Source organism: Gobius niger (assembly GCF_951799975.1).
Source record: "Gobius niger genome assembly, chromosome: 1".
NCBI classification, from domain to species: Eukaryota; Metazoa; Chordata; class Actinopteri; order Gobiiformes; family Gobiidae; genus Gobius; species Gobius niger.
The window spans coordinates 61,704,080-61,715,667 of NC_136852.1; the positions used below are offsets into that span (position 1 = coordinate 61,704,080).

Sequence of the window (11,588 nt, forward strand, 5' to 3'; positions counted from 1 at the left end):
CGGGAGACCGCCCATGGAGGGTGTGAAGGGGCACTATATACTGTACAACATGTCATTTGACACTTTAAGTTAAAAAAAGAACAGAAATAAGCCAGCGTTGTTACACAATCTTATATGTTTGAGTTCTAGTGGCACCAGCCTTTGCTTGCCCACGGTATAGAAGGTTTATCAATAAAAAATGTAATAAAAGGTCTGAAAACCTCCTGAAGTTAATGTAGACATACAGCATTGTGAAAGAAGACACTTTAGCATAATGATCTTTGCATTTTTTTATTTTTTGCAAATACACTAGAAATGTTTACAAAAGCACTGTAGAAACATCTGTGCAGTGTAAATTATCAAAACTAAAAATGAATATTACTTCAAGATCATTTTGCACCTAACATGACAAGGGGATTGTCATTTTCAGCAGCAAAACAAATTAGTACAGAGGAAACGTGTTATTTCAGAACACCTTAATGAATGGTGTGGTCCTCCCAAAGATCAAAGGACCAAATCAGATGGTATGGCACTGCTGCTCTTCCCTGAAGGAGGGCTTCATTCATCTATAGATTCTTTAGTGTCTACACTTTCTTTATCATCAAGATACTCAGCCTTCCCGATAGTCCAGTTTTACACATACGGTGCATTGGCATCACAGACAAACGTTTCATTACACACCCACCTCACAAACACACGACACCGGGCCATCATACGACACTGAAATGAATGAACAGAATGTGCTTTACACCAGAGTATTACAAAAATACTAAACCAAACTTAAGGAAAAATAAATGCACAAAGGGAAAAAAAAAATAGGAAATAATGTGGCCCCATATATTTTACATAACTCTATTGCTTTGTTTTACATAATACTGAGATTTCAATAGTGCAGACAAACAGCACCACAGTCTTTATAGAAACAATGTCATTCTAAATCCAGTCTTAGAAAAGCAACTACAAAAAAAAAAAAGAAAACCCTTGATGTCAATGACAATCGCACGCTTAAATGGGCACGCAACTATGAATACTTCACTTATGGTGGCACAAATAGTGAAAGGTAGGTGTGGTGGTTGTGGCACTGCCATTCTGGCAGGAGGGTAAACATGGTGCATGAGAAATCTATGAGGGTATCTTTGGTCAAGCCAGGACAAGTCGGTAAGTTTCAGCACCTGGACTCAATGGTGTACTATGCATAAGACATTACTAAGGTAGATTCAACTCTTTAGGCTCAAGGTGTAAGGTTCAAGTCAAAGGTATTTGTGTACAGTTGGCTTCACAATAGCAAATGATCTCCCAATTTAAGATGCTTCATTGACTAGTCCCATTTAAATAGTCCCTACACCAAAATCTACCTGTGATAGAATACAAAATTAACTGAGGGGATGAAAATGTTGCTCAATGTTAATATGGCCTTACTGATGTCTGCAAGTACATGGCAGCAGGGTCAATTATTCTTTTCAGGTTCAAGTTGTTGGATCTACAAAACGTTTGAGAAAACCTTTTATCCAATCCCAAACTGAATAAAAGCCATTCATGATAACCAATACACAAAATAGGTCCAACAAATATGGCAAATGTAGCAGCAATAATACATAAGGACAGAAAAGTAACACTACATGAGCACAAAAGTAACAGAAGACCATGCCTTTTGTCTTAATATCTTTCATAATCAATACTAACAGGACATAATAGTGAAATGTACATAACGACCACCTGCATTGAAATGGACATCGGACAAATAAAACAAACTCACAATGGAAAAAAGAAAAGAAAAAGGGCACAATTCCCAAGCAAAGTGCACAGAAAGTATTGTCATTCTTCAACTCGCTGAAGATCACTAGTGAGCAGGACAGGTGTAATCGGTGAAAAACAATAGAGACCACATAAAACATAAAAGACAAGACAGTGATCAAGAGCTGCAGTGCATTTGCCTGGACATTAACGGTTCCACTGCAAAGCAAATGGCAGCTAGGAATGTGATGTGGTTAGCGGCTGCACAGGGCCAATAATCGGGAGCTCTGGCTCATGACAGCATCTTTGAAATTCACAGGAAGGACCAAAAACCTGGTAGCCTTCAGGACTGGGTTTAGCAATCCGCGTTGTGCTTTGTCTAAGTAACAGTGTCGTCATGCTGGAGTGGTGGACACAGGGGTAGAGTCGTGTCTTTGAGCACGCCTAGCAGGACTGCTTGCTGGATCAGGTCAGAGGTATCTCATCAATTCCCCATTTCATACAGTGCACGTACAAGTTATTTCCAGCTTATTCTGACAATGTATGAACATACGGAACCATTTTAAGGCAGAAAGTTGGTTCAAGTCTCCCTTGTTAAGTCATGTGGGTGCAGATAGAACCTCATCAGATCAACTACCTAAAAATACTGCTACTGTCTCGATTCCTAAGAGCGTGTAGTGTTTGGTAAAAGGCGCTGCTGAGAAAAAGATAAATCACAAGTTTCCAGGTGTTCCATCAACCCTTGTCCATAATAAAAGGACACCGAAATGTAAGATAAGGTGCACACCCTATTCATGAAATGATCAAACATCAAGTGCAATGCGGGTGTGCCCAAATTCATCTTAGCACAAAAGGCAAAAGTTTGGCTCAGTCTACTTGGAAATGTTCTTTTTTTTTGGTCTTTTTTGTTGTCTTTTTCTAAAAAGGATATGGTAATTCAGGTTTCTTGACAAAACCATTGTATCCCCTTAATGTCAGGTCAAAAGGGCATCTTCTTTAAAGGGGTATAGTAATAGTATAGTTGATTTGTAGGGCCCATTACAGAATACTGTTGATTAAGCCGAACCTAAACTCCGGCCCACCGTTGTTCTGCTGAAAGACCGTGCATCTGTGTGCAGCAAAGGCATCTATGCTACCGTGTTCCCTCAGAAGAAGTGAAATAAAGGCTGGTCCTGGTGGAGCTTAGAGTCTTTTGTGTCAAGGCCGACCAGGACTGAAAGGAGGAAAGGTGTAGAGTTCATGTTGCAGTACAGCAGGTAGTGCGGGCCATGCTCAGCAGGTAGAGTAGAGGACAGTCATACGAGGGCCCAGTAAGAGGAGCAAAGTCTTTGTTGGATAAACATTAACTGGGGCTTGTGGGCTGCCCCTTCCCCCACCCAGAACCAAACTAAAATTGAGCCAAGTGATAGTTTAGCTCCCTGCATTGCTCCCTTAGCCCTCTTCCTGAGCTCTAGAGACAGGACACATCCTCCATCAGCATTTCTGGGCCTCCACTGGGGACATGGCAATGTAGGAGCCGTTCCTTGAGGGCTGGGTGGCCTGCGTTGCTGAAGGCTCGTCAGGTTTGTCGCTGACCTGAGTGTAAGCAGTTTCATCTTTTGCCGTCTGTGAAGAAATTGTAAAAAACACACACAAAAAAACTTTACTAATCCAATTTCGTGAGAACATTTGAGCACAATTACAGCATCAACACTTCAATAAATGTTTGAGCTATCTGTGTGAAATGTTAACAGGTGACCAAATGAATCTTAATATTCTCCAAAAACAATGGATGAAACTTTTGAACCATGGCCCAGTCTGAGTGAAACGTTAACAGGTGACCAAATGAATCTTAATATTGTCCAAAAACAATGGATGAAACTTTTGAACCATGGCCCAGTCTGAGTGAAACGTTAACAGGTGACCAAATGAATCTTAATATTGTCCAAAAACAACAGAAGCGCCACAAAACACCAAGTTATGCGAAAAACGACAAGTGGAGAATTAAATCCCAATAAAAATAATCCAAAAATTAAGACAAATGAAAAGAACAGCAAACAAGGCAAAATGAAGACTTACAGTAAAAGAATGAAAAGCTTCAGTAAAATCAATACGTTTTACGTCGTTCTAAAACAGAAAAGAAAAGGGGGGGGTTAAAGAAAATTAAGAACATGGTTAATTAAACATTTCACATTGCAATTAAGCATGTAACATTGTATCATTCCCCACCCACAAATCTACGACCATCATATAATCTATACAGTCTGTATGGCCAAAGATCGTAAGCACTATTCAAAAAGCAATGTTAAATATATCCATTTGCTTTGTACAATCAAACGCTGTCCAATCAGGTGAATAGTGAAGTAATGTTTAACCGGTTCTTGACAGTAACTGACCTAGTCTAAGGACGATGAGGTTTTCACTAAAGTTTAGATAAACAGTCAAAGATAAGCATATGATAAGACGGAACATGAGCTGTACATCATCGCAAGCTCTACTTTAGATCAATGCTCTTTGATACCCTTTCCAACTTGTGCAACTTGTGTAAAACCAAAATGATTTTTTCCATAAGAATCCTACATACCAAAGATGCAAATATACAGATTAACATGCTGGCTTAGCGTTTAGTGTTAGTGTATTAATGCGGCATGCACAAAGCTTTAAGCCTTTTTTTTTTTGCGTATAATTCACAAGGATGTCACTCCTGCCAAAAAAATAAAAACTCAAAGTCAAAACTGCTAATAACACTTAAAAATAAGCTAATGTCTATGTTAATCTAGTTATCAATGTTTCTGTTACACAATGAGTTGGTGTAAGTTTGTTTGCTTTTACTAATGGGATTAATTCTACAACTAGTTTCACAAACAGCAGGGCAAGCGCAATTCCTACCTTCTTCTGGCGATTTCGGCAGAACAAGACAACCAGGACGAGCAACAGAATGATGCCCATGCCCACTATGAGCAGGGGGAAGTTTGAGACAAGTGTTACTATCAAGAGCAACGTTCTCATCTGGTTTGCCGAGTCATCATCAATGGTTGCCGTCTAGTACGGGGAAAAGAAAGAAGGAAGAGAGAAAAAAGATTGAGTTTCGGTTCTTTGTACATTTTGGGTACATTTTGCTGTCAAGGCACTGGCGTTTACCTCATTGACAAACATGATGGGGAATATGGTCTCATTGAGGTGTTTGGTTTTGCTGAAATGAAGAAAAACAGAGGTCAGAGAGGACAGCTCAACATGTGGTCAAAATTAGGACAGTGAGGCAAGAGCCATCCCGGGGAAAGTTCAAAACCCCACTTACGGGAATCCTGGGACTCGCTTCAGAATGATATTGAGCTGGGCTCTTTTGCAGGCACGAATTGGGACACCGGTTGTCTAAAAAAAAAAAAAAAAAAGAGATGAAACCTCATCACAGCATTCTTGAATTATGTAATTAGCAATAAATACTACCAAGTATTAAAACATACCGGCTGCAAGTCAAGGTAAGTCTCATGTTCTTCCTTGTTTGGGTTTAGTCCTTCAAAGGCGTTAATATAGGCATCCTCAGCTTGATAAAAGTGAGGAAATGACACCACGATAGGAGCACCTGTAAGTGGAAAAACGTGAGTGGTTAGTCATTTGAAAACATCATAAATGGCCAGATAAGAAGTCTACCATAATGCAATGTGTACGGAATTTACGAAGGTAACGGATAAGAACATAAGGGCAAACAATAACAACTCCTAAGATACCACGTTTTGAAATAAAATAAGCATATGCATAATAAAACAATAAAACACTTATTGAAACATACAAATGTGTGCTTGCTGTAGCATATCTACTACAGCTACCCTCAGCTACAGTGAAGCTTATCAGAATCAATCACAGTACAGTCAATGGCTACTATAATGTACTTTAATAGCTACCACCGAGTTAATCATTGAACCGTGAATTGAGCAAAATCGGACATGCTCAAACAGCAGGAATGCCGGCAGTCAGAATGAATGAAGGAAACTTTCCGTGGGGACAGAGAAGGGGCGACTGTGTCATGTGACAGACCTCGCATCAAAGGGAACTTGTTAAGTGGGGCATGAGCTGTGGGTGACTGAGGGGTTAGCGTGTATGTGTAAGAGGAGGAACATGTTCGGTGCCACTACCTTGTCGACAAACGCTGACTTTAAGCACTCCGGTGCCGAGACAGTCTCCAGCCGGCACACAGAAGCCCTCATTAGTTGGATTGTCTTTGGGGCTCATGAGAACGTCACTGGGGGGGGCAAAGCGATAAGCCTGTATGCCTTTCACCTCCACATCCTTCACATAGGCCAAATGAATAGACCTACAAGAGAGAGAAAAGGATTTGTGACTCTTACACATAAGACATAATTCAATGATAATGGCAAGATTTTACATTAACACAGAAACAAACTGCTGGGTTGGTTCAAGGTTCTTTGATCAGTTACAATAACTACCGCACCTACCTGCAGAGATCAGCAGCGAAGATGTAAAGCAGCTCGTTTCGGTTTATCAAAGGGTGGAAGACTGCACCGTCTGTTCCATTGATCATGTTGCTCTGGTTCGAAGACCACCATGACATCTCCCTATTGATCGATTTCACAAGAAAGAGGATTTAGGGGTTACCATTGTGTAAGTGTAAACCAGAATTTGCTCACTCATGATAGATTTAAAGTGCAAAGTCGCCTCGCAAAGGTAAACAGTCATTTTGCAACGCCGAACATGAAGCCACAGGGCAATGCGTTGACTCTAAACTAGTTCACACTGAACATATGCCTCAGTATCCCAATAAGTCACAATGATGACCATATTTCAACAGTTCCACAAGATGCTTTACCTCAAGCCATCCCAGGTGTCAATCTTGCCATAATCCATGTAGTTTTCCTCACCAGTATGGAACACAAACTCCCCTTCATGTGTACCATTTTTCTGCCAAGCAGATGGAAAGAGACAACATTCAGTCAACAAATAGGAATACGTGAAGACAAAAAACCCCACAAAAGTGACCCATTGTCAGATGGTTTTACTGTATATGTCAGCATCATTTATCATGACACATCAGCAAATCGAACATCACGCTTTTGTTCCTCCAGACCCGCTTCCTCAGTTTAAACCCTGACTTCAGCTCTCTTACTAGCACCAAAGGCCATTATGGTTTACTGCTCTATAGTAACCCATTAGAAGGCGAGATTCACTTACCTTCCACATTAGGCCAAAATACTCATCCACATCAGGCTTCAAGGAGTGGACTTTGGTGAGGATGGGGTCTTTGAAACCCCACAGAACCTCATGCACAGTACGGGTCATGAACACCTCGACGCCCAGGCTGTTCATATACATTGACACCAATGTTCGTAGGAAAAAGGAATAGGAGTTCAGCTGATCCATCACAACCTAAGAAATAAGAAGAGATCCAACATTAAATCAACACGCTTAGACACATGCCATATGAAAGTACAAAAAGCAAAGACATACCACAAATGGGATATTGACCGTCCTGATAATGTCCACAGTGGGGTCACCAGCCGACTTCTCAGGGACAAAAACAAAGGTTTTGGGATTGAGGGCAAAAACCTTGGTGCCGTTCTCCAAGAAAGTTATATTTTCTCTTGGTCTATATTCCCTGTATCAAAAAATATATATAAAGAGAGGTTTTTGATGTTGTAAGGGAAAAGCAAACAAACAAGTATATATTACAAGTCATACCTGTAAGTATATGGTCCAATTTGCTTTAGTGATGCCTTTCCTCCTGCTAAAAACACCTCAGGGTTGGTCACGTTGAAAAAGTAATATTCCATGTAAACAGGAGGAGGGGGGTTCTTCCAACCCTCAAAGACTTGGCTCTTCTCTGTCAAAGTTATTTCCTAGAAAGAGAAACAGCACATTCATAAAATAACACAGATGGCCTTCAAATTTGTGTGCAATTTTATAAAAACAGCAAACAGCTAATCTGCCTCTCCCAAATCACTCCGACAGTTATTCAGCATTAGAGAATGTGACTCATGGATCAAGTTGTACAAGCCAAAATTACGTGAAAGGGGAAGCAAAGTTGTAAACAGGGTTCGATTGCGACAGAGCAGGCAGCCTCATGTGTACACAGGAGGCACCCGCTCCTCACACTCAAAACGTCTCAGCGAATGTCAACCGGTGCTTTCCTTGTGTTCACAGACCTAGATCGTTATCGTCCAGGAAAAGAAATACCTTCAGAGACATGCTTTTCTGAAGGTATTTTGGGATCAGGGAAAGAAAAATACCACACTTCCTTCTTGTCTTTATGCAGTTTGTTCCAGAGAACCCCGAGTGGTCATAATATATTGTTCTTTGAAGTCTCTGAGGTGCTCCTTGGGGCCATATAGGTTAGGTGTGGTGGGGAAGTCCTGTTTATCTTACAACGTCAAGCTTGTTTAACTTCTCTATAGAACTGTTCAATGGGATTGGTGGGCTACATTTTACTACTTCACAAAAGGCATAATAGAGGGTAAATGGGTCTCCAAAAGTACCCGCTTTGATCATCTATGTGACAAAGTGTGTAGGCTTTAATGTTCATTCATCATTCTCTCCGATGAGCTCTATAATCACGCCCAACTTGCTATTCTTTCTCAATTCAAATCAGACGAGATGACATCAGATATATAAAAGGCATCACTAAAGCAAGATGCAACAACTGTCTTCTTAATGTTTATGAACATACGGTTCCAAACAAACTACTGAGGCGTTTTTTTTGCTGGCCTTGTCTCTGTGCAGAGTAAGGGGACTATCAAAACAGCATGTTAGGTAATGAATATGTTTTGTCCATGAAAGAAGTCCTTGCTCTTGAACACTACTAAAGGCCAAATTGCCATTGCCTAATACCTAGTTGACCAACAAAATTCAACACATTGAAGAGTCAAGTGTTGATGATGGGAGTGATATGTTTCTGTATAACAACCTTGCTCTTGAACTGTCACCTTATTCAGTATTGCAACCAAAAGCTTGCTCTGAAAAACGTAATTTTAAAAGGAGGAGTATGCGATCAAGAGTTGTCCCTTTTTCTGTTTTTGAGTCTAACAGAATCACTCGTGACAGACTGAGGTTTGAACAACAGGAGAATACGGGGTTGCTCTTAGGCTAAAATTATGCCCTTAAGGCATAGACTTCTGTCAAATTCCTCACATGACTTTCTCAGTACTTGCTTCCACGCCCAGTTCACCAGCATTACAGGAAACCGCTTTTGATGCATCTTTTGTTAAAAACATAATAGACAGATAATAGGTAGATCTAGAGCAAGACTAATACATATGTCGATTTGAGGGAGCTCAGCATGTTGTAGCTCGTCAATGGAAACGCAATAAGCAGGTTTAGCCATGCAGACATTTTGTGCAATTACTGGCAGCCACATCAGGTTTTCATCTGCTGCTGATGAACTTTGACTAACTTCTGCAAAATACGTCTACTGGGACCATGCCATAATTAAGATTAGTCTGACAGTCAAGAGGGGAAAGTGTGTCAGTGAGTTTAAGTCTACGTCACGGACACAAATGTGGGTTTCTTTAGTATATATATATAAATAAATAAATTTAAAAAAGAGTCACCAGAGAGGAAACAGATATGTAAACATGTTTTAATGTATGTGGAATCCAACTGATTGTTGTCAGCTTGAGGAATGCAAACTATTTTAAAGGGGAGGCAGGAGCAATTGAAGGAAAGGGAGGTTGACAGAGACAGCTGCTAAACTCTCCTGCCGCATCAGTAAAGTCTTCATGATGAGCACTATTATAATAGAGGGAGAAAATATTTTTTGTTCGCCCAGAATTTGTATATTTCATTTCTACTTTTATAATATTTTGAAAACAAAACTGAAATAAGAAACTAACATAGCCACATATCAAATACAAAATTCTAGACCACAGAATTTATGACAAACTTTGCACAGGAAGACACATTTAACCAGTGGGCCATTTGTGTAACACTGACCTAAACTTATAGATATAACAGCTGCTACAACCACAAACCACTTGATTTTCGAATTGCTGTGTACTCACACAGCAATTCAGGACTCCTACAGCCTGCACAGTCACCAATGCTGGCTCCCTTCCCCCCCACCCAGCCCGGACACCTCCCCCTTACTCACCCACCCTGCTGGCTTAGAATTTACTATTACTACCGGTAAACCTCTGACAGCTAACCTGGCCGGTGGGCAAGGCTCAAAGCCTGCAACATTTGTGTCAGCAGGTCATGCCCAAAGCATGACCTGCTGACACAAAGGTCATGCTTTTACAAAACAAGTAATAGTGCCAAACAACTCACATAAAATGTGGAGGCACGGGGTAACAGTATTCAGCCACCTTTAAACAGGAATCCCTAGCTCACATCCTCGCGTCTCCTTAAATAAGCCCAGCGTGCACACTATGCACGCTGGGCTTATTTAAGTCATGCCCAAAGCACTGTAGTGGACTAGTTTTATGAAACATCAGCATCAAGGCTAGGAGTGGACTTGTCATTTCTGAGTGAGGTTTGACATCACACCATTTGAATCTTATCCAGACAATGTGGATTTTAGAAATGTGAAAGGATGAAAGGTTTCTGGATTTCAGCTAGCAATAGGCAAGATCATATGATTTTTGCTTGTGTGTTTTGCTTATAAAAAGCCTATTGAAAGACTACTGCAGAATAAGCTGCGGGTGAAACTAAGAGCTTCAAGGACAGAGATTTCAATGAAGGATGCTGAAGCAGCATGTATACATCAAAGTGAGAAACAATAACTGCTCATATGGTCTCTCTATACATTTAATAGGAAGAAGCATACCTTTTTTAAGCGACTGTGAATCATGGTTTGGAAGACTTGAGCCACGACCAGAGCGATCCCCACTATGAGGAGGTGAGCGCACACGATGCCAGTGGCGTAAATGGCACAGGATCTCCGGGTCATGATGAATGTCGTTGTGCTGTCCTCCGGCCCGGACAAAACTTCACTGAAGTCGTAGATAAGTCTCTATGAAAAATAGAGACAAAAGGCGAGGTCCGTCCTCTCGTGCTTCAGCAGCTGGGATTTTAACTTGCAGTCTTGTGCCGTGCGAGTCCGCTGGCTTCGTCTAGGCGAAGGAACAACAGTGTAAAAAATGTTGGCACTTAGAAAAATTAGAAACTAACCCCTAAAGCTGGCACCTAAGGTGCGGTGCTGCTGAGGTACGAGCTGCTAGGAAGCGGCGACGGACTGAAGCAGCAGCAGTTTGAAGCTGTTCTAGGAGTAGACCTCGTCTCCCCTCCCCTCCCCTCCCCTCTGTTCACGTGTGTGTGTGTGAGTGGGAGTGTGTGCGCGCTACACATTCATCAAGCCGCGCTCTGCTCCTGTCTAAAGTGCTGTTTGGACACTTCTAGGGCTGTGGCCGTTTAATAATAACAAACTAACAAAAGCAACACTATTTAATCGCCAAGCTTTCTTTAGAATCGAAATACAATAATAGCCGGGCTACTTTGTATCAATGACGTCCGTATACTCGGTTTGTTAGTCCGTGGTTGTTGCATAGGTTAATGGCGTGAAAGGGCCAACGACACAAAGTAGGCCTACACTGGAATGTGGAAATAAATTAGCGACTCGAGCAGGTCCACATGGACCTGTAATCTAATGTCCCACCTGGGAAATTGTAATTATTCGCACGCTTGGGAGATCTGATGCCATAGTTCATACAGGGACGTTTTTATGTGTTGCGCATTTTCAGGATTATTTACAAATTACAAAACAAGTAATAGTGCCAAACAACTCACATAAAATGTGGAGGCACGGGGTAACAGTATTCAGCCACCTTTAAACAGGAATCCCTAGCTCACATCCTCGCGTCTCCTTAAATAAGCCCAGCGTGCACACTATGCACCATTCAAGCGACCAACTAGTACTGACGTGACTGCTTTGTTTGACAATCTGCGGCTCA

General features: G+C 41.2%; 1 protein-coding gene across 2 annotated transcripts; it reads right to left on the reverse strand.

The window, feature by feature from the left end:
* Positions 1-579: 579 nt before the first annotated feature.
* On the reverse strand, positions 580-10,861 carry scarb2a (scavenger receptor class B, member 2a). 2 transcript variants are annotated; one of them, XM_079560511.1, is made up of 13 exons: positions 10,466-10,861; positions 7,387-7,544; positions 7,156-7,303; positions 6,880-7,074; positions 6,518-6,609; positions 6,147-6,266; positions 5,826-6,004; positions 5,157-5,275; positions 4,991-5,064; positions 4,834-4,885; positions 4,582-4,734; positions 3,772-3,819; positions 580-3,318 (listed from the first exon to the last, which is right to left on the reverse strand). In XM_079560511.1, exons 1-13 carry the CDS (start codon positions 10,586-10,588, stop codon positions 3,187-3,189), a joined length of 1,593 nt encoding a protein of 530 aa, XP_079416637.1. In that variant the 5' UTR covers positions 10,589-10,861; the 3' UTR covers positions 580-3,186. The 2 variants fall into 2 exon arrangements, with proteins under 2 accessions (XP_079416637.1, XP_079416638.1); XM_079560512.1 differs by lacking the exon at positions 3,772-3,819.
* Positions 10,862-11,588: the final 727 nt, after the last annotated feature.